General features: G+C 34.8%; 1 protein-coding gene across 3 annotated transcripts in view; it reads left to right on the forward strand.

The window, feature by feature from the left end:
* The window catches only part of SOS2 (SOS Ras/Rho guanine nucleotide exchange factor 2), a 103,387-nt gene extending 79,990 nt beyond the window's left edge, over positions 1-23,397 (forward strand). For all 3 annotated transcript variants that reach the window (XM_059057079.2, XM_067028489.1, XM_067028488.1), the window contains 9 exons: positions 1,439-1,558; positions 1,732-1,894; positions 5,830-5,947; positions 7,149-7,321; positions 10,480-10,596; positions 11,867-12,128; positions 12,662-12,703; positions 20,365-20,474; positions 21,689-23,397. In XM_059057079.2, the coding sequence (XP_058913062.1) occupies positions 1,439-1,558; positions 1,732-1,894; positions 5,830-5,947; positions 7,149-7,321; positions 10,480-10,596; positions 11,867-12,128; positions 12,662-12,703; positions 20,365-20,474; positions 21,689-22,198 (1,615 nt within the window). In that variant the 3' untranslated portion in view covers positions 22,199-23,397. The remainder of the gene's footprint in view (positions 1-1,438; positions 1,559-1,731; positions 1,895-5,829; positions 5,948-7,148; positions 7,322-10,479; positions 10,597-11,866; positions 12,129-12,661; positions 12,704-20,364; positions 20,475-21,688) is intronic.
* The last annotated feature ends 76 nt before the right edge of the window (positions 23,398-23,473 follow it).

The raw sequence follows: 23,473 nt of genomic DNA on the forward strand, positions 1-23,473 counted from the left end.
TATGGCTGAATAATATTTGTGTGTGTGTGTGTGTGTGTGTATCTCACAAATTCTTTATCCATTCATCTGTGGATGGGCACTTAAGTTGCTTCTTTACTGTGGGATTTGTGGTAGGTGGGAATGAAGGGACTTATTCCTTAGATAAAGCAAATAGTACAGAATCAGGTTTTTCCTTATAGTGTTACATGAATGGACAGCAGGAATAAGGGAGCACTTAGCTCTATGTGGACCTACTTTCAGAACATAGAAATATCTTTGTTAAGTGATATGTGTATTATGGAAGAAGAGTACCATATGTAAAATACCGACACTCTTTGTAAACTAATTTCTGATGAAATAATAGAACCACTTAAGAAAACTTACTTCCAAGACTGTTCAAAGTACCCATTTACACTCAAATCTACTGAACTTTTTATTATTATAATAGCCAACTCTGTAGGACAGTGATGGCAATGCCAGTGGTCAATTTTTTAAAAATTATGTAATCCTGAATCACTGTATACAGTGATTTAATCTGTTCTTCCATCTGATTTTTTATTAAGTATTTCAGGTATTAAAAAAATATAGATGATAATACAATGAGGGTTCATCAGCAACAAAAGCATTACAAATAAAATTGAAACCCTTTGTGTAATTCTCTCTAATCCCATTTCTCTTCTTTCTTCCAAAGGATAACCACTATCTTGTATTTGATATTTACTATTCCTATGTATGTCTTTATAATTTATATACATATACACATTCATATACAATATGTAGCATTATTTTGCACATTTTAAGGCTGTTTATACTGGTATATCATTCTGTGACTTGTTTTTTACTTAAATTGATTCTAGCATTTGTTCAAGTTGCTGAGTATACCTTTAGTTTGCTTATTTTAATTGCTATATTGTATTCCATTGTATGAATACTCCACAATTTATCCAGTCTCTTGATAAGGAGCCTTCAGGTTGTTTGGGATTTTTCACTTTTGGAAACAATGCTTGACTTAACATTCTTAAAAATGTTTTCTTATAAACTGGTGTATCTAGAATATATACCTACGTGTAAAATTGCTGGGTGATCTAGTATGTATATTGTCAGTATTATGAGATATTGCCAAATTATTTTACAAAATGGTTGTATCAGTTTTTACTTGCACATCAGTGTTGGAGAGTTCCCTTTTTATCCACGTTTTTACCCATTTGGTATTACACTTCTGTTAGTGTGATAGGAATAAAATGGGATTTCCTTGTGGTTTAATGTTCTTTTCCCTGAGTAAGAGTTAAAGTATTTTTTCATGTTCGTGGCTATTCAGTTCTGTTTCTCTGTGAATTACCTGCTTCTATGTTTGTTCCTTTATCTTTTAGACTCATCTTTTTCTTATTAAGTTTTAGGAGACCTTTAATTTTGATACTAATCCTTTGTAGGTTAAGTGCATTGATTTTTGCTTCCACAGGAAAGTTCAACCTTCTGAACTTGTAGGGAGTGTATGGACCAAAGAAGATAAAGAAATAAATTCTCCAAATTTGTTAAAAATGATTCGCCACACCACAAATCTCACTCTCTGGTTTGAAAAGTAAGTTTTTATTTACTTTGTCTTATTACTTCTTAATGTTATACTTCTGTAATATTAAGTCATATATAAGCAAAAATTGTGGCTGAAAATATATGTCTTCTTTTCTATGTGAAACAAGGAACTTGCTTTCTAAGCCATGATTTTCTGTTTTCTTTTTTTTTTGGGGGGGGTAGGTGCATTGTGGAAGCAGAAAATTTTGAGGAACGGGTGGCAGTACTAAGTAGAATTATAGAAATTCTGCAAGTTTTTCAAGATTTGAATAATTTCAATGGTGTATTAGAGATCGTCAGTGCAGTAAATTCAGTATCAGTCTATAGACTAGATCATACCTTTGAGGTAAGTTTTAGGCTTAAATAGTTTATCCTTTTGGGGGGAGATAAAATTAATGTGAAAGAGATTCCTTCTACCACTGATCTTTTTGAGTAATTCCTTTATAAATCCATCTTACTCCTTAAACACAGTGATATCACAGTATTAGAAAATACATCAATATAATTGAGCCTAGAATTCATCAAAGAATATGAATTTTGTGACTGTTTAATATGCTTACCTAAATGTAATGAAGTTCCAAATGGATTTTTTCAATGGTACATTGATTATTTCAAATAAATGACAAAGAATTTTAAATATAAATGTACAAATTACTTTAATCACCTGTAGTATATAGTCAAAGAAAGAGTAACATGGAGAGAATGTTTTCTAGAACTTAGTTTTTTTCAAATTATAAAATTGTGTATGCTTAGTGTTTATCATTGAAAATTCAGAAGATATAGAAAGTATAGAAAAGTTAGAGACTCAGCCATGCAAATATATTTGCCTTTGAGAATGTGAACTTTTACAATGTTACTAGAAAGTAATCTGGCAGTATATGTTAAAATACAGATACTTTTGGACCCAGAAATAAAAGCAGTGGACTATAAAGTTAAGGTAGAAAGATCTAGTTTCTGCAGCAGTAATTGTAGTCGCAGAAAACTAGAAACAACCTGTGTCCATCAGTAGGAGAATGATTGAGTATGTTATCCTATACCTATGGCGTAGAATATTGGTTAGCTACAGAAAAAAAATGAATAGAATCTGTGTATATTGTCTTGGAAGAATAGTTGTGACATTTAGGGGAAAAGCCATTTAAAAAATCTTTAGAAAAATTAATATGATTTCATTTTGATGGAACAAAACAACAAACTGTAAATGTGTAAGTGAGTTGCATAAGCATTGAGAAGAGTGTGGAAGGATACATACTCTTCTCTTCACATTGGTTCTTACCGTGGGTTGTGATTAGAAGGGATTGGAGTGTTAGACTGATTTCATGTGTGTATTTTTCTATTTGGGTGTTTGCATGTTATTGATTTGTATGGACTTATTTATATTAAAGATATTAATAGTCAAATATTGCCAAATAATCTGTCTAATAGACTAATAATTTCAGTTCTCATTTTGAAAACTCTGAAGGAGTGTATTCATTTTGAGAAGTTAAGCTTTAGTTTCTTAAAGTATTGAATATTTATAAAAATAGGTATATGGTATAAAGAATTAAATATACAAAGAATACCTGTTTACCTGGCATCCAGTTTAAGAACTCCTCCCAATCCATCTCCTTCCTTGCCCCTTCAGAGCCAACCACCATGCTGAATCTTGTGCTTATCATTGTCTTGCTTTTTTCTATAGTTTTACTGTTTGTATCTCTAAACAGTGTCGTTTCACTTTGCATGTTTCTTAATTATATATGAATATAATTCTTCTAAGACTTTTTTACTCAACATTATATTCCTAAAATTCATCCGTGTTGTTTCTTTTAACTATAATTCATTCTTTTTTTATAGCTGTATCATATTATAGAAATAACTTTACCAAAATTTATTTCTTTATTTGCTTATTTATTTATTTGTTAGTTAGCTAATGGTCATTTGGATTGTTTCTAGTGTGGCACTATTATCAGTAATATTGCCATAAACATATTCTGCATCTATCCTGGTGCTTACATGCACAAGTTTCTCTTAAGTTGTATACCTAGGAGTAGAATTATTGGATGATAGAATAGATAATGCCCAATTGTTTTCTCAAGTATTAATCGTACCAGTTTATACTCCCACCAGAAGCTTGAGTTCTGGTTGTTCCACATTCTTGCTAACACTTGATATTGTCAGTTCTCTTTATATTTCTAGTCTTGTGGTGTGGGTTTATAATTCCCTAATTTCTAATGAGTTTGAACCTCTTTTAAGATGTTTTATTGGCTCTTTGTATTATGGAAATTTTTTACTTTTTTGGTTGAGTTTTTCTAATGAATTTGTATGAGTTCTCTCATATACTGGATTTTAATCCTTTGTCAGTTATGTGTGTTGTAAATATCTTTTTCCAGATTGAAGCTTCTGTTTTCACCATTTTTTATGATGTCTTTTGATGAACAAAAATTCTTAATGTCACATTTACTTACTTTTTCCTTTGTAATTTGTGCTTTTTGATGTCTTGTATAATAGATCCTCCTCTGTTACCTTAATGTTTTATCTTTCTCATTAAGTCCTTAATCCAGCTGGAAATGAGTTTTGAGTATGGAATCTAATTTCCATTTGGCTAGCCAGTTGATCTCACACATTTATTCAAAGTCCATTCTTTCTCCGTTGATCTATAGTGTCAGCTGTATCGTAAGTTGAGTATCCATAAATGTGTGGGCCTGGTTTTGGTCCCTCTATCCTGTTCCTTTGATGTATTTGATTATTACTGTGCTAGTGCCACATGTTTAAATTACCATAATTTTATACTAGTTCTTGATACAGTATAGTAGGGCAAGTCTCCACCGATCATTCTTTTTCAAGAGTGACTTACTCTTTTTTTTTCCTAGTTCTCTGACCAGGGATTGAACCTGGGCCCTGGCAGTGAAAGCACCGAGTCCTAACCACTGGCCTGCCAGGAAATTCCCAGGAGTGACTTACTCTTGACCCCCTTATTATATTTATATAATAAATATATAATTTATTATATAAATTTTAGAATCATTTTAAGTTTAATTATTTTAAAGGTTGGGGTTTTGGTAAGAATTATACTGGTTCTATAAATCAGTTATAAAGAACTGACATTTTTACAATAGTGAGTCTTCCCAACTATGAACATGGTGTATCTCTCCATTTATTTATTTATTTAATAAAGTTATGGTTTTCTTGATGAAGATCTCACATCTGTTTTGTTAGATTTATATTAGAATATTTTAATAATCTTGTTTTCTTTGTTGATGATATCTAGAAATGCAGTTGATTTTTGCCTATTGGTTTTATATCCAGCAATATTGCTACATTCTCTCATTAACATTCTATTTGTAGATTTATTTCATGGCTTCACAAACAATCATTTCCTCTGTGAATATTGACAGTTTTTCTTTTCAATCCCTACCTAGTCTTTTATTTATTTTTCTTGTCCATTCTAGTTAGGACTTCTGTATAGTACTGAATAAAAGTTACAATGCAGTCACCTTTGCTTTTTCCTTAAGTTAAAGGAAATGAGTTGAGGGACTTCCCTGGCAGTCCAGTAGTTGGGACTTCACCTTCCAGTGTGTGGGGGGTGAGTGTTTGGTCCCTGGTGGGGGAACTGGGGTCCCTCATGCCTCACAGCCAAAGGGCCGGGGCGTGGAACGGAAGCAGTGTCGTAGCAAATTCGGTAAAGACTTTGAAAGTGGTCCACATCAAAAAAAATCTTTTTAAAAAAAAAAAAAGGAAATGAGTTGAATGGTTTTCCATCAAATATAATGTTTGCTGTCAATTTGTATGTGTGTGTATCTATCAGGTTTAAAATAAAATAATTCATTTTTAATTTAAAAATGTAATAATGAAATATAAAATAAATGACTGCTTACTTGGTTTACTACATTTTTGTTCAGTTCTTGTCTCCCTCCCACAGCCTTCTCCTCTTTACCAAAACCTTACTACACTTAGCCCCAAAAGATCTTTCAGTGGAAAAATATTTGAATGCCATGGGATTATATTTTTCTCCAACAGCTATAACTTGAAACTCTGGCTAATCAGGATTATAACTAATAATATCCTGTGGAAGATTTTTTTATTGTTTAATCCTCTGATTTATATTAGAAAAAACTAAGTTTTAAAGTTTTATATTTATAGATAAGAAATCATTTCCAGCAAGTGCAGATAAAAATACTACTCATCTCTTAATTTTAAAATTTGTTTTTCAAATATTTGCAAAATTTTAACATTGAAAGCTCTGTATATATAAAATATGATTGAATTGTAAAAAAACAAATTATGCTCAGTTTATATATTTTAAAGGCATTGCAGGAAAGAAAAAGGAAAATTTTGGATGAAGCTGTGGAATTAAGTCAAGATCATTTTAAAAAATATCTAGTGAAACTTAAGTCAATCAATCCACCTTGTGTGCCTTTTTTTGGTAAGTTACTAAAAATGGATTTTTATTTTGAGGGAGTGTTTGTTATATAGTGAAAAGAGACCAGCTTCTAGAAGCAGATTGTCCTGATTTTATATCTGAGCATATCTGCTTTTATTAGCTGTCTATATTGATAAATAAAACCTAAATTCTGTATGTAAACTCTATAAAGTGAAGATTCTAGTAATTACCTCATAGAGTTGTAAGGAGCTTTGTGGGATCTCTAAGACCAGTAGTCTCATTCATGAGGGCACCTCGCAAAGGCCTAACCTCCTCATTCTATCACACTGGGCATTAGGATTTCAATGTATGAATGTTGAACATTCAAACATTCAAACCATAGCATGCACCAAAAATGTCTCCAGACATTCCCAGATATCTATCCTCTGGGGGACAAAATTGCCCTCAGCTGAGAGCCACTGATTTAAGTGAATCAGTAATTATGCATGAAAGAGGAACTGAAGATTTTCTTCCTACCAAAACTGAAGAGTAATTCTTTTCCATCTAATTTACGGGCTTTGGTAGGGCAGAATTAGTTTATAAATTTGTAGTCTTATTAATCAGAATTGGCTTAAAATTAGTTTATTGATCAGTAATCATTTAAAATCATTGGCATTAAAGATTTATAAGTAGATATTAAAATGGCTAGAATAGATTTAACACTTACAATTTAGACTTTGTGAATGAATCCTCCCTTTTATTTTAGGCTGTTAGACTAAGAAATGGCAAATTAAGCTCCTTATAAACCCTAGTTTTCTTTCAATTTTAAATTGTTTCCATCCATGTAAAAAATTCTTAATTTAAAATTGATTATTGGGCTTCCCTGGTGGCGCAGTGGTTGAGAATCCGCCTGCCGATGCAGGAGACACGGGTTCGTGCCCTGGTCCGGGAAGATCCCACATGCCGCGGAGCAACTAAGCCCGTGAGCCATGGCCGCTGAGCCTGTGCGTCCGGAGCCTGTGCTCCGCAACGGGAGAGGCCACAACAGTGAGAGGCCCGCATACCGCAAAAAAATAAAAAAAAATAAAAAAAAAAATTAAAAAAAAAAAAAATAAAAAAATAAAATTGATTATTAAATATATCAGAGATTTTAGTAGTAAGAACTGCTGTATTATAGGATGTCTTTTGACTTTACTAGATCAATTGTTTTCCCAAATGGTTAACTAATTTTAAAACTTTTCTTCATGCTTTTTTTTTTTACTAGGAATATATTTAACAAATATTCTGAAGACTGAAGAAGGGAATAATGATTTTTTAAAAAAGAAAGGGAAAGATTTAATCAATTTCAGTAAGAGGAGAAAAGTAGCTGAAATTACTGGAGAAATTCAGCAATATCAGAATCAACCTTACTGTTTACGGATAGAACCAGAAATGAGGGTAAATATTTTCTTTGCTTTTCTTTAAAAAGAGAACATGTTAAATCCTCTGCCCTCTCTAAGATATGCCATAACCATACATTATGATCTTTATTTTGCTATGAAAATAATATGAGTTAATTTATCAATAGATAGAAGTGGTGAATATTAGATATTCTGCACTAACAGTCTGCAGTTATTAATATTATTAGGCACTTGTCTTAGTCTTGACATTGTTGTTTCTTTGTGCAGCTGGTTTAAGTAGCACTTTCAAAAAATGAATGACAAAGTGGAATGAAAGAAGCTTTCTGATGTCCACACAGTAAAAAGAAAATCCACTACCAGTACTATCATTGATTGATAGACATTTTAGATATTTTATATGTGCCAATGTAACATTAAGTAATTAATCCCTTATAAGAACATGGCGTTTAAATAGGGGAAGGGGTTGGGAGAGTGGTGTGTATATCGGCATAGTAAAAAATGATTTTTTAAAAACATTTTCTCATATTCTGTTTTGAGCAATAGTTCATAATACTTATTCTGTGGTACTATAAGATGTGAAATATCTTCTAAATTAGAGTAAATTATGGTATTCTGTTTATAGTGAGTTTTATTGTATTATACTTATTTGAAATTCAGAACATATGATAACTATGTAAGTTCACCTTTCACATTAAAAATTGTGCTACACTTTCAGATGTAGTCTGCAGGTTGGACATGTTGAGTGAAAATGGTCACTATCATTCCCATCCTCCTAAACTGTAAGATGGTAACTATTCTTTGTTCCAAGTTCAAGACAAAGAACCCTAAAGTCCTAAGAAAAAATGACCTGAAGTATACACCATTATGAAAATATAGACAGATACTTGCTCTAAAGAAAATTGTCATGTATTTCATCCCCTTCTCTCACTATTTAGCCAACCCTCTGTGATGTGGTGCTTCATAGGGCTAAAGAAATGTTCTTGAGGGAATTCCCTAGTGGTCCAGTGGTTAAGACTGTGCTCTCACAGATGAGGGCCTGGGTTCAATCCCGGGTTGGGGAACCAAGATCCCACAAGCTGCGTGGTGCAGCCAAAATAACCAGAAATGTTCTTGAAGCCCAGATTAGAGTTCACACTGTATTTCCTCCCAGAAATAATGTTACATTGTAGCTGGGTATAATTAAAATAGTAATTTTAGCATTCATATCTCAGTAATTCCTAATAGGTTTCTGTGATCTGATCTAGACATCCTACTGTTGTTTAAAGCATTCTTTTGGGGGTTAGGGGCAGAGAATACTTTCTTTATGATTGACTCAAAATAAGTTTGTTTGTTTGTTTGTTTTTTCAAAGTAAGTTTGAAAAGTAGATAAAGTAGCTAATCACTTTCAAAGCATAGTTAACCAAACTAAATAGTATTTAAAAAAATAGAGCAAAGGATGAGAAAATAGCGATTATAACTTTATAAAAGTCTTTAAATTACTGTTGGTCCATTTGATTTAATTTAGCTAACCTGAATATAAGAATAAATTGTTTCAATATTGTTAAAAGAGTAATATCATTTTCCTGAAATTGGCAGAATGCCTAAAAAATGGAAGAATTTTATACTAGAAATTCTAAAGCTCATTTTGCCTACTGCTAAAGCTAAAACCCAGAACTTATTTGTATATGTGCTTCTAAGCTACTTCAAAATTAAATAAAGCTAAATCCAGTAATTTGCTTCTAAGAAATTTTTCTAAGGAAGTCATCAGAAATGCACAGAAAAATTTATGCACAAGGAGTTGATAATAACAATAATTATTACTATAATAGCAAAGAATTAGAAAACACCTGTGTGGGTTACTACCTATATGGAAATTGGTGAAATAAATTCTGGAACATCCATCTGATGAAGTGTTATATAGTTAAAATTTGTATTATTTAAAGTAAATAAACCATAGAGAAAAAAATTAATTGAATACTTTCAAAAGGCTAAAAATAGCTATGTTGTGATCCCAATTTTGCAGGAAGAAAATTTCAATATATGTATATGTGCATATATTCACACACAGAGTTAAAACATTGGAAGGATATTCCAATAGTAAAAAGTTAACAGTGAGATCTCTGGTTGATGAGATTACTGTTTATTTTTCTTTTTGTACTTTGTTAAATCATCTAAATGTTTTACTTAAAAACTTGAATTTTATAAGCAGCTCAATATCAAAAAAACAAACAACCCAATCCAAAAATGGGCAGAAGACCTAAATAGACATTTCTCCACAGAAGACATACAGATTGCCAACAAACACATGAAAAGATGCTCAACATCACTAATCATTAGAAAAACACAAATCAAAACCACAATGAGGTATCACTTCACACCAGTCAGAATGGCCATCACCAAAAAATCTACAAGCAATAAATGCTGGAGAGGGTGTGGAGAAAAGGGAACCCTCCTGCACTGTTAGTGGGAACAGTGCTTTGTGGCCACCTAGAGCAGTATGATAGGGCGGGTGGGAGGGAGGCTTAAGAGGGAGGGGATATGGGGATATATGTATACATATAGCTGATTCACTTTGTGGTACAGCAGAAACTAACACAACACTGTAAAGCTATTATACTCCAATAAAGATGAAAAACAAAATTTTTTAATATATGTCTATTTTATAAACTAGTATATAAATAAATACAAATAAACTAATTTATAAAACAACATGTAAGCTTGGAAAATATTTTTTTAGTAAAGACAAAACAGTTACTTTGCTAGAGGCTAACATAGATATGTTTATATAATTGTTCTTGAAATTACTTTTGAATAGACTTTAATGCAATTTATCTCTATTTTTTTTCTGATCATCAAAGTTTCATTGTGGATTATAACTATAATTCTGTTTTAATCACTTTTGATAGCTTATTACTGATGATCATTTTGTTGTTATAATGAGTAGGAATGTGGACTAAGGGATACTGAGCCATTAAGATGGTAATAAGTGAAAAATCTGTTCATATTCTTAAAAGAACTTTAAGACTGGATTATACAACTTCCATAAAAACTTTATACTTTTATCCGGAAATAGAGAGATTGGAATCAGCAATTCTTGAGGACTTTTCAGACATTAGGATCTGTTAATTTGTTGATGATATTTTTGTATTAAACTGATGAAGTAAACATTTTAATAAAATCTAAAATATGTACTCATGGATATTTGTTTAATTCCAGAGGTTCTTTGAAAACCTTAACCCCATGGGAAATGCTTCTGAAAAAGAGTTTACAGATTATTTGTTCAACAAGTCACTAGAAATTGAACCCCGAAACTGCAAACAGCCACCTCGATTTGTAAGTCCATTACAGTTTTGGAAAAATTTGTTTTTTAAAGCAATGTTGTCTTTAGTGTTCAACAGACTATTTCCATTAAAATTGTACTTTGCTCGAATAGCTGTTTTTAAGTGTTTTGTTTTGCAGTGTTTATACTATTTCTAAAATTATATATACTGTGGGGGAAAAGTTAGCATTTTGATAAAATCTGGTTTATCCTTTATCTTAGTACCACTTGTTTATCTGTCCATTTTTTATCCTTCGTGGTATAAGGGGAAAAGCTGTGAGAAAGTGAGAACCTAAATGGCAGGTAGCTAATGGAACAGGATATGAAAAGACCTGGGAATGAGTAAGGAGAGATATCATAGTTCTTCTGACTTGACCCTCACTCCTGCCATAAGAGCACCATTGTCCGTAGTTACCACTGGAACCCACCTCTCTCACTAAAATTTGCTGCTATATAGTAGTTCCTTTTATTCCTGGGGTTTGCAGTGACAACAGAAGTAGGAGAAGACCAATTCTAAGTAGCTGAAAGTGAAGCGAGGTGTGGAAGGAAGTAAAAACATTTGTGATACACCAACTTCTAGCCAGGTAGTTTCATGTTACCTCATCTGCACAACAATTGTATCATATTGATCTTACTCTCATTTTACAGACATAAAAACTGAGGCTCAAAGGAGATAAATAACTTTTTCAAGCCTGCACAGCTAGATATGGGCACAGTTGAGGTTTTAACTCAAGTTACCTGAATCTGAGTTCATGTTTTTTCATTAGGTTACCACTGGGAGAAGTTTTAAAAGGGAGTAGAGGTTGAAGGTGAGAGATAATGATAGCAATTTTTTCCAAAGACTCTAAAGTATCATTGTGGTGGTTGGTCATTTATTATTAGGGAGGGGAAAAAAAAAAAAAAAAGGTCTTTTTTTTCTAAAGCACCTAGCATAATATGTTGCATATATTATGTCTACAGTGAATATTTGTAAAATTGATATCAGTAATTTGAAGAACTTTAGGCTCAAGTGTTTGGGGAGCAAACAGTTGTTTTTCACACAGATTTCGCAGTATTTTATTTCTGTAATATGAAAAGAGGTTTACTTATACAGTATTCGAGTCAATGTTAAAATTAAGCCAATCAAATCCCAAAGGGTTCCACTGGACTGTTACAGACTGTCCTTGCAGACTGGGATTTATTGTACTCTCTTAACTGTATGCTAAGAATTAATAAGGTAATACTAAATCATAATAAATAAAGTACATGCAAGTTTGTAATCGTAATTATATTTGCTTTTCCTAGCCTAGGAAATCAACTTTCTCTTTAAAATCTCCTGGAATAAGGCCTAATACAGGCCGACATGGCTCTACCTCAGGTACTTTACGAGGTCATCCAACACCATTAGAAAGAGAACCATGTAAAATAAGCTTTAGTCGGATTGCTGAAACAGAGCTTGAATCAACAGTGTCAGCACCAACCTCTCCAAATACACCATCTACTCCACCAGTATCTGCTTCTTCAGACCTTAGTGTGTTTTTAGATGTGGATCTCAACAGTTCCTGTGGTATGTATTTGATGTAAACTATTTGGCAAAAAAAGGAATCTTGTGTTTCATTTAATTCTTTTCATCATTTTAATTAGGAAACTGTAGGATCCTTTGCAAACTATATTAGTGTGAAAAGTGACATCTATATGTGAAAATAGTGATTAACATGGGAGTAAAGCATTATTTGTGCATTGTTTATGCATGTTATTTTCTAATTTATTCATTCAACAAATATTTAGAACCTTTTGAGCCCCAATGCTACTCTAAAGGGGAGCAGTAGACAATGAAAAAGAAAACAAAGCAGGTAAGTTTTGTGAAGGAAATTTTAGAAGAGACTGCGTTAGAGAGGGAACTACTTATGCTAAGAAAGGAAAAACATTCCATGTACAAAGAATACCAGATTCATTCTTTAAAAACTAACATGGCCAAAGATGATGATAAAATTCTGAACTCTGTGTGTGTTATTACATATGTTACTTTATGCAAACATTTAAAAAATATAACCGTACATATTACCTTCCTTTTCAAATTGACTTTTCTCATTCCAATAGGAAGCAATAGCATCTTTGCTCCAGTCCTCTTGCCTCATTCAAGTAAGTAAGAATTTGAGTCGATTCTAATGAAATGACTATAAAGATAATAATTGAATTGATAAAATTTGCATATGAATATTTTGGGTTTTAGCAACATTTCAAAATTTTAAGAAATGAATGAAATTCTTATAAATAAATCAAATTATTTTCTTTCATCTGGGTACTATTTAAACTTTACTACAGTTTATTTTCATCATTTTACAACCTATCTATGTTCTAGTGGCTGTATGACATTGAACAAATTACTTAGCATATCCAATTTGTTAAGGGTCAGATGAAATAACTATTTAGAAGCAGCTAGCACATTACTTGGCACAGGATGAGCAGTGATTTCATATCAGTTGCCTCTCCTCTTCCCCACTCCTTCCAATTCATTTCCTATAGGAATAATACTAAATGTTTATCAGGTTCCGAGGCTAGCCTTGATCACTTATTTCTTCTCATGAGCTTTTTTTAGTTAAAACAGCATTTTAAGTAAAATACTGTCACCTTTCTTTCTATGGTCATTTGTTTAAAACAAAATAACCCAAAGGGACACAGCAGCTTCAGGAATAATTCTCCCAATCTAGAGGACTTCTGCTTCTATCATAGTAAAATGTGAATCATTTAGATAGTAGCAAGAGAGTTTCTGTCTTGTGAGAAAAGTAAAGTTTTTCTTTTAAATGTTTAATTCTGTACTTTATTTTAATTTTTAAATTTTTATCAAGGTGATATATGCATAGAGTTTTAAAAGGCAAATAGTGCTTAAAACACTTAAGATGAAATCAACAACAGTTCTACCCGATGACTCCCCACCCCTTTTTTCCCAGTGATTCTTCCACATTTTTAAATGGTGTTTTTATATTTTTCTCTCTCTTGAATCATTAATTTTAGACTGTTTATAGATTTCCTATTATGATAGATGAAGATTTCACCCTTTACCTAATATACTTAGTGCATTTGGGGAGAATATTATTCACTGCCAAGTGAAGGAGTGTATACTCTGATCATGCTTCCGTTCTTGTACAGCTCTGTTTCCTGAAGTTAATAATAGCTTCATTAATGTTTAGGATTTTTGTTTGTTTGTTAGTTTTTTAAACATCTGTTGCTACATCTTCCCACACCCTTTTACAGCACAGTTTTCCTTAAAGTCAGACCATTTAGGGAAGTTATCTAGGTTTTTTTGTTTTGGGGGTTTTGTGTGTGTGTGCTTTTTAACTTGGAAACTTCCTTCCTGATGCTCTTTTGTCCTGCTCCAGTTGGGACTGGTTGCTGTCTTGGCCTCTGACCCAGCTGAAATCCTAGAACTTTCTCTTGTTGTCATACTAGAAATTCCCTTCATCTCTCTTGTGTTGGATTCTTGGTTTTTGGATTCCTTTTCTTCTTTCTTGATATGCTTCCTTATTTTGGTAGGGGTACATCTTTAGTAGCTACCTGAGAAAGGATACATAGGATATAAATTTTTAAGTTCTTTCATTTCTGGAAATGTATTTATACATTTAGTTGTTAATAGTTTGGCTGGGGGAATTCCCCAGCAGTCCACTCCATGCTTTCACTGCCAAGGCCCCAGGTTCAATCCCTGGTCGGGGAACTAAGATTCCACAAGCTTCGTGGTGCAGCCAAAAAAAAAAAAAAGTTTGGCTGGGTATGGAATTTTAAATCATTTTCAGTGAGAATCTTGAAGACAGTTTCCCACTGTCTTCTAGCTTTCATACTTGCTGTTTAGAAGTCTAATATCATTCACTCATAAATTATTCATGCATAATTTTTAAATGCCTGTTATATGCAGCTACTCTTGTAGGTATGAGAGAAGTGGCACTGAACAAAATAGACGAAAATCCTTCTGTCAGTGATGCTACATTCTTAATCCTTTTTTTGAAAACTGGAGTTTACTTGCTGTAGCAAAGAGACCCCAAAATACAATGTCTTACATGAAGTAGAAGTTTACTTCCCAAAATAGCCAGAGCAAGTAAACAACTCTGCTCTCTAAGGTTTTCAGGCTAGCAGGGCAATCCAGGATTCTCAAAATTTGGCTTCCATCTCTGAGTCTTGAGCAACTGATTTGAGTTGTTACCATTTTTCTGCCAGCAGGAACATGGAGGGCAAGGAGTTTTGTTACAAAAAGTGATCTGGGAGTTGCAGGTATCACTACTGCTCTCATCCCATTGGCCAAAACTTAGTCACATGGACACAGCTGCAAGGGAGGCTAAGAAATGTTGTCTGTAACTAGGCAGCCTTTTGTCTTGCTAAAATTCATGGGATTCTATTACTAAAAGGAAGAAAGGGACAGGTGCACTGGGGGACAATTAGCAGTCTCTGCCACATTAAATTCAAGAAACTTTTAGGATCTTCTGTTTATTCCTAATGATCTATACATTCACAATGTTCTATTCTTTTTTCATCTATCATGATTTTGAATTTCTAAGAATTCTTTCTAAATTCCCTCTGATCATGCCATTTTTATATATCTTCCTAGTCTGGTTTCATTATTCAATTTTTGAAAAAAATTAATTTTGTTTCTGGTATGGTTTCTTTTCTGAGTTTCTGCTATTAGTTGTGGTCTGTGGTCTTTCATATTGGAGGTTTTTCTTTCTTGTCTGGGATCCTTAGCTTTCTGTTCATATTTTAGAGTGAGGCAATATAAACTGATAGGAAGTGCGATATCCGTGGGCGAAGCTTGTTGCCTTGTAGGTTTCACTGTTAGAGTGTTGAGAATTTTTTTTTACTTAGGAAGTCCCCAAATTTCAGAATCTATGAAGCATTTTCTCTAAGAGTGTTTAGTTTCTCCAAAGAAAGATCTTTGAATCTTCTGCCTGGGAGATCTCTGAATTTAGTATGAAAATCTGTGTTTTCAGCACAGACTAGTGTTCCCAAGTCTGAAGTTTAGATTCTCCAGAGAATAAAACCCTCAGTCTCCTGCAGTGGTGGGAATGTGGTAATTGCCTGGCCTCACTAAGTGGAGAATAGGATTTGGAGGTTCTCACTGGCCCTTGTATAGATGTAATAATATCTTCTGTTTTCACATCCATGCCTTCCATTATACCAAGTGCCTTTAATTCCTGATCCCTCCTTTGGTTCTCTGGGGGCAAATCTGCTGCTGTTTGTCAGTCCCACTCACTATAGACATTTGGGTTTCATCTCCTCCATTTGTCTCCTTCATGTACATTGTAGTCCACCTTCATGCATTGAAGCTTCAGGATCCAGATGCTTCCTGGCTTCATTGAAGTTTGTGCATGTTTCTTATTTTCCTGGTTGTTCAGCAGTGGAAATGTTTTTACTACATATATTAGTTTCTAGTGCTTCTGTAACAAAGTACCACAAACTGAGTGGCTTAAGATCCAGTTCTGGAGGCTAGAAGTCTGAAAATCAAGGTGGCAGGGCTGTGCTCCCTCTGAAACCTGTACGGGAGAATCTTTCCTTACCTCTTCTGACATTTGCTGGCAATCCTTGCATCCTTTGGTTGGTAGATACATCACTTTAATCTCTGCCTCTTGTCACATGGCCATCTTCTCCTTGTATCTCATTTTCTCATCTCCTGTTTCTATAAAGACACCAGTCATACCGAATTCGGGCTCACTTTCATCCTAACTTGATTACGTATCTGTAAAGACTATATTTACAAATACGGTCACATTCATAGGTGCTGGGGTTAGGGCTTCAACATAACTTCTGTGGAGGTGGGCACAGCTCAACCCATAACACTATGCCATTTGAGAACCAGGAGTTCTAGACATTATTCTGGGTGGTAGTAAAATACATTTTCCGTATGATAAAGAAAATCATGTTTTGAATTTTAATAGAAAATATTGAGAATAACTGCATAAAATTCTGAACATGTTAAAATCCTGAAAGAAATAAAAGTATGGAAAGTGCTCACATACAATGGGAAAAACAGCAAGACTGCATTAACAATGAGTATGAATAGACAGTTTACATCAAAGTATGAGCAAGCCTATGTTAAAAGATACTCATATATTACTTATCCCTTGTAAACTGATATATTAGTATGATCCTTTTAGAAAGAAATCTGAAAACAACATATCAAACCAAAAAAATGTTCATACCCTTTGGTTATTCATTCAATAGAGAATTGAGTACTTTGAACCAGCTACTCTGCCAAGTACTAAGGATTCAACAGCAAACTAGAAAGACAAAGTCTCTGCCTTCATTAATACCGAATACCAAAAAATTTTTGTGAAGAAGTCACGTACATGAAGATCACATTGTTCATCCTGCTCCCCTGGTTTTTCTACTTTACTTTTAGCTCCTTAGTCTCTCTTGCTGGTTTCTCTTCATTTTCCCAACCTATTACATTGGAAGGCCCTAAGTCTCTGAATCTCTTTTCTTCTCACTCACTTGGTGTCTCGTTCACTGTTATATCATCTGTATGATGATAATTCCCCAATTTTTTTTCTCTGCCCAGAACCTGTCTCTTGACCTTTAGGCTCATGTATTCAGTGACCTGTTTGACATCTCTATTTGGATATTATCTCCTCTAAAGTTGTTCCTCCCATCGCCGCCTCTTCTCAGTTATAACCACATTTGTCTAATTGCTGAGGCTGAAAATATTAGAATCATCATTACTTCTTTCTTTTTCTCATACCCCAAATGTGATCCATCAACAGGTCTTATTTACTTTCAAAATATATCCAGGATCTAACCATTGCTTTACTGCTGCCACCTTAGTCCAAGCAACCACCATCACTTACCTGGTTTATTATAGTAGCATCCTAACTTCCCACCTTCCACACTTTAGTCTGTTTTCAATACAGCAACTAGGTCCTTTTAGCATGTAGGTTAGACTCTTCTCACCTATACTTAAAGCCAGTGGCTTTCCATCTTAGAGTAAAAGCCAAAGCTCCTTCAAAAGAACCCATAAGGTCCTATGCAGTTTGGCCTTCTTTGATCTATCAGACTTCATCACCTACTCTCCTCTCCTGTTGTTACTCTGCTCCAGCTACTCTGCCTCCTGAACAAAACAGACAAATTCCCACATCAGGACTTCTGTTCTTGCTATTCCCTCCGCCTAGAGTGCTCTTCACCCTCTGGTCTCCTGGCATGCTCCCTTGCCTCCTTCAGGCTTTTGCTTGGCATTACCTGAGTGAGGCCTTCCCTGATCACCCTCTTCGAAATTGCTCCCCCTTCCCTACCTAATATTTCTTCTTTTAACTTATAGCCATTATACTTATACTTAATTATCATATTTATTCTCTTATCAACCTAGAACATAAGCTCCAGAAGGACGTGAATTTTTGCTTCCTGTTCACTGCTGTATCGCTAGTGCCTAGAAGAGTGCTGGCACTATAGCAGATGCACAATAAATACTTGTTGAGTGGATAGACGAGTGAATGATAAAAAATTGGAAGTAACTTACATAGCTAGCTAACATTACAGAAATTGTTAAGTATATTATCCTACATTCACTGGTTTGGAATACTAAGGTTATTTAAAATGCTCACAAAACCTGTATAATCTTGTGGAGAAGTGTTTTTTTTTTCTTTTTTTTTTTTTTGCGGTACGCGGGCCTCTCACTGCTGTGGCCTCTCCCGTTGCGGAGCACGGGCTCTGGACGCGCAGGCTCAGTGGCCATGACGCGGCATGTGGGATCCTCCCAGACCGGGGCATGAACCCGTGTCCCCTGCATCGGCAGGCAAACTCTCAACCACTGCACCACCAGGGAAGTCCGAGAAGTGCTCTTAATAGAAAATAAAATTGAAGTTGAACTTCACACTTCAACAAGGGTTACTGAGTGCCTCCTATGGAGAAACATTCTGCATTTAAGTGGTTAAGTGGGCTGACTGTAGAGTCAGACTCAGAAACTTTCACAGCTATCCCATTATCATTAAGGTATTTGCTTCCATGAGCGTGTGTGTTTCTGTAAGGAAGAGAAGACTCAACTAAGTTTGCCTTAAACAGTAAGAAAGCAATCTGACTCATAGCTGGAAGTCTGGAGGAAGGCTGCTTTAAAACTGGTTGATTCAGTTATTAATGATAACTGATAATGATAACTTTACTGATGTTATTAAAGACCAGATTTCTTTTTGACTCTTCGTTGTTTTGTCCAGATTATCAGCTTTATCTGAGGCTGTTTTTCCTCAAGGTCATAAGAGTGGTGGCAGGAGTATTGGTTATGTGCTTCCTTGTTCAGTCAAGTGAGAAAGAGAGGTACAGAGAAAGACTGACAGACTGCTTTTCGAAAAGAGCAAGGAACTTCCTTTTCAGTAGCCTCTTGCAAACCTCCTTTCAAATTTCAGTAGTCTGAATTAGTTCATGTGTCAACAACCAGTTACTCTGGCTGAGGGAATGGTCTAATCAGGCCCCACCTCTGGAGCTAAGGGGTAATATCAGCTTTCACTGAAGCACACAGCTGTATGCATAAAAGAGAGGCAGATAAGAATCTGATCAAGTTAAGAAAGTGAGTCCTTTGTCCACTTCTTGACTGAAATTGGGGTGCCCTGGGCAGAATTGGCTGACTAAAGCCATATGGGATGGATTCACCATCACCAAGAGACAAAGACAGGGCAAAGTTTGCTGGGCAGGCAAAAGGAACATATTCACAGCAGGTACTGCTCTACCTAACCTCCTCACACCATCTGCCAACACCCCATAGGCATACTTTTTGTTTCTGCTACTGGCACGGTGAGCCATCAAGACACCCTGAGGTGACTGCAGAGTCACGTGATCAGGACAGCAATTTTTGACATGGAGTAATGAGTGACATCTTTACTTGGATGTCCCATAGCAGTTCACACAAATTCAGTGTGTTTGAAATTAAACTCACCAACTTCTTTCCCAACTAGCTCCTATAAACCCAACCTCAGTATAATGATAAACAAGCTATGATCACTATTTTTATACCAACTGTGTGTGGAGATATAAAATAGGGAGTTGGTCCATAATTACAGGTATTTTTTTAACCATATGAAAAAGACAAAAGAAATGAACATGAAAATCGTTCTTATTCTATGTCTGGTTGGCATGTTTAGGGGTAATTTTTCCTCTAATACTTTATTATTTTGTAAATTTCTTTTAATGCAGTTGTGTAATGTTTCCATTATCAATGAAAGACTTGCAAATAGAAGAGTCCTGTGATACAACCCTACCCTATTGTCTCCTATATGGAGGTTTTATTACTTGTGTAGAAATGTATCCAATAATAGCTGCTTCAAAAAATGCATGGTATTTTACACTGAGAATACTGTTGATTAGCTAAGGATTTAATTTTTGACTGTGGTCTAAAACCAGTCATCTACACTGCATGTTTACGTAAGTTAACATGATGTTAAAATAAGTTAAGTAAAAATAATGTTCACTTGGGGAAAAAAAAGCATGGTCTCTGTTTATGGATGATCTTTCTCTGGAAGTTAGTACAGTTTATACAAACAAAAGGCTTTTCAGGGAGCAGAATCTCCTTATTAATCTTAATTGAACAGTATATTTTTATTTAGCAGTAATACCTAGTATGTGCCAGGCACTACCACTGTATTACATGCTACAGATATGAAAATAAGTACACACTGCCCTCAAAAAGCTTACACCTTAATGGAGAGGATAGCTAAACCAACAGTCAGCTACAGTACAGTCTGACAGATACCATAGCAGAGGTGATCACAGATTGAAGTAAAGTTTTGTCTTATGATTGCATTGTGACTTGTGGTTAAACTAATCTTTTTTACCCCCAGAGTCTTTCTTTAGTTCGTGTGGTAGTTTACATAAACTAAGTGAAGAGCCACTGATTCCTCCTCCACTTCCTCCTCGAAAAAAATTTGATCACGATGCTTCAAATTCCAAGGTAAGGAATTCCCTGGTGGTCCAGTGGTTAGCTCTGGGTTTCCACTGCAGGGGCACAGGTTCCATCCTTGGTTAGGGAACTATAGATCCTGCATGCTGTGCCTTGTGGCCAAAAAACAAAAACAAAAAATCAAATTCCAAGGTAGTCAACAGGACTTAGGTTTGCTTCAACTTATTCAAAGTTGTGAATCTCCAGGGGCTTCCCTGGTGGCGCAGTGGTTGAGAGTCTGCCTGCTGATGCAGGGGCCACTGGTTCGTGTCCCGGTCTGGGAGGATCCCACATGCCGGAGCCTGTGTTCCGCTACAGGAGAGGCCACAATGGTGAGAGGCCCACGTACTGCAAAAAAAAAAAATTAAATTAAATTTTTAAAAAAATTTTTAAAAAATTGTGAATCTTCAAAATAGTGCTTGTTCTTATAAAGAGTCTGTCAACTACAATTTGGTCACCCATTATGGTTTTTAAATATTTAGGTTGTTTTATTTAGAAAATACCTTAAATAATTGTTTAATCCTCATAAAAATTTTTCTAAAAAAAGAGGCTGGGCAGATTCACAGATGCTCAGAAGAAGTACTTTTATTTCTGGTGGAGATGGAAAGAACTGTAGTATTCAAACCATTCTCCAAACTTTCAACTGGTGCTTCTCAAACTTTAGGTTGCATCAGAAGCACCTGGAAGCCTTGTTAAAACCAGATGGCCAGAGTTTCTGATTCAGTAGGTCTGGGGTGGGGCCCACGAATTTGCATTTCTGACAAGTTCCCTACTAGTGTTGATGTTGCTGATCCCTGGATCACACTTTGAGAACCACCACTAAGCCTCACTGGGGATAGTAGAAGTAAATGGTCAAAAAGCAGAAGCTGGATATTAAGTCCTCTTGTCCTTTCATGTCCTTTCATGTTTACAAAGCTATATATTCTTTTTACTCACTTGCCCATTATTATAAATAAAACCATACATTTATAAACTGTATATATAAAGCAAGATAATCTGAGGCTTTATAAGATTTCAGTTAAAACATCTCATATATCAAAATATTAAACTGGGCCCTGAGTGAAACTGGGAGTAATTTACTCATAAATCCAATCATTAAACCAGATTAACCTGTTTTGAGGCTCTGGATTTAACTTAACACATAAGAATTCTTTAGTCTTTTTAAAACTTTTTCTTACAGATTTTTCAGGAGAACAGAGGTATAATTTAATCTTTTTGTTTTTGAGGGAACTATGAAATCTGATGATGACCCCCCTGCTATTCCGCCAAGACAGCCTCCTCCTCCAAAGGTAAAACCCAGAGTTCCTGCTCCTACTGGTGCATTTGACGGGCCTCTGCATAGTCCACCACCGCCGCCGCCGAGAGATCCTCTTCCCGATACCCCTCCACCAGTACCCCTTCGGCCTCCAGAACACTTTATAAACTGTCCGTTTACTCTTCAGCCACCTCCACTGGGACATCTTCACAGAGATCCAGACTGGTTCAGAGACGTTAGTACGTGTCCAAATTCTCCAAACACTCCTCCTAGCACACCCTCTCCAAGGGTACCACGTCGATGCTATGTGCTCAGTTCTAGTCAAAATAATCTTGCTCATCCTCAAGCTCCCCCTGTTCCACCAAGGCAGAATTCAAGCCCTCACCTACCAAAACTGCCACCAAAGACTTACAAACGGGAGCTTTCGCACCCCCCATTGTATAGACTGCCTTTGCTAGAAAATGCAGAAACTCCTCAATGACCCTAGCCATATGTAGTCATTGACACTGGAATGGTATTTGTAAAGTTTTTTTTTAATTTATTCAAAAAAGGCATAGTATTTTAGTACTTTTTAAAAATAATGCTCTTACAAAAATGCTACTGATCAAATAAGCTTTTAAAAATTGGAAAAATAAAAACACAGAAGTCCTTTACCATTATCCTCAGGTGATCAGTAGCATTGCCTTGTCTTGCATCCTCAGTGCTGCCCAAAGGCCAGTATAAAGAATTTATATTTGCACTGTAGACTCTGCTAAAATATGGTTTAAAGTGACATTGATTGCACTGAAGGGGGATAGTGCATTTGTGGAATTTTTCAAATTTGAGTAACAGATGACTTTTTAAGGCAGTGAATTTATACACATATAGGGGGTGTGTGGTGATACTGATTTTTAAGCCTCTTTGACCATCTTCTAGTTTTTACATTTAGGAAGATCGTGAATAACACCCACTGTTCTTAAACTCTTTAATGCCATGTCTTAAAAGCCAGAATTTGCTGCTGAAGACAAAAGTGAAAAATAGAACGAAAATAATAGAATGCACTGTTTATTGTTTTGTCAAAATGTAAACAGACTACCTAACCCAATCATAGAGGAAAAAAGGGCATATATCTTATACAGATGTGCCTTTTTGTTTTTGCAGACTATGGTGTCTTTAGCTAACGAGTTGCCTGTTGTTTTGGAAGACAAAGTTAATATGCCATACATGTACAGTTTTGTTTATATTGTACATTTAAAGATAATGCTAATAACCTATATAAATTTATGTGACTCAAGGCCTGTAATACAGTCTGCTACTTTACTAATTCATAAAGCCGGAGGATAAGTTTCTTATGGCATAGGAACCAACTGCATTGCCTTCAAAACCAAGTAACTTTCTCTATAAATCTCGTGTTAACTAAAAATTTTTAAAGTATTTTTTTAGATTGGTAATATTTAAACCAGCAGACACTTAAAGCTTTATTAAACTTTTTAATCAGAGATGTGATTAAAACTTTTATTTGCCATTTGTACTCCTTCGTTCTAAGTGATGAAAAAGCGTGTTTTCCTCTTAGTGCCGTAGCAGCAGTTGTAAAGTAGCCAAAAGCCACATTGTTTATTAACTGGTCTGTGGCCTTTTACTGTGCTTTGTATCAGAGTTCCTAACAAGATTAATAAATCACCCCAGTCTTAATTTTTAAAAGACGTTTAAAATATGTGTTTTCATTATAAGCAACAAGGGGGTAAGATTGTTGAGTTCTGTAGAAGTAATACATACA

This window comes from Kogia breviceps, chromosome 3 (genome assembly GCF_026419965.1).
Source record: "Kogia breviceps isolate mKogBre1 chromosome 3, mKogBre1 haplotype 1, whole genome shotgun sequence".
NCBI classification, from domain to species: domain Eukaryota; kingdom Metazoa; phylum Chordata; class Mammalia; order Artiodactyla; family Physeteridae; genus Kogia; species Kogia breviceps.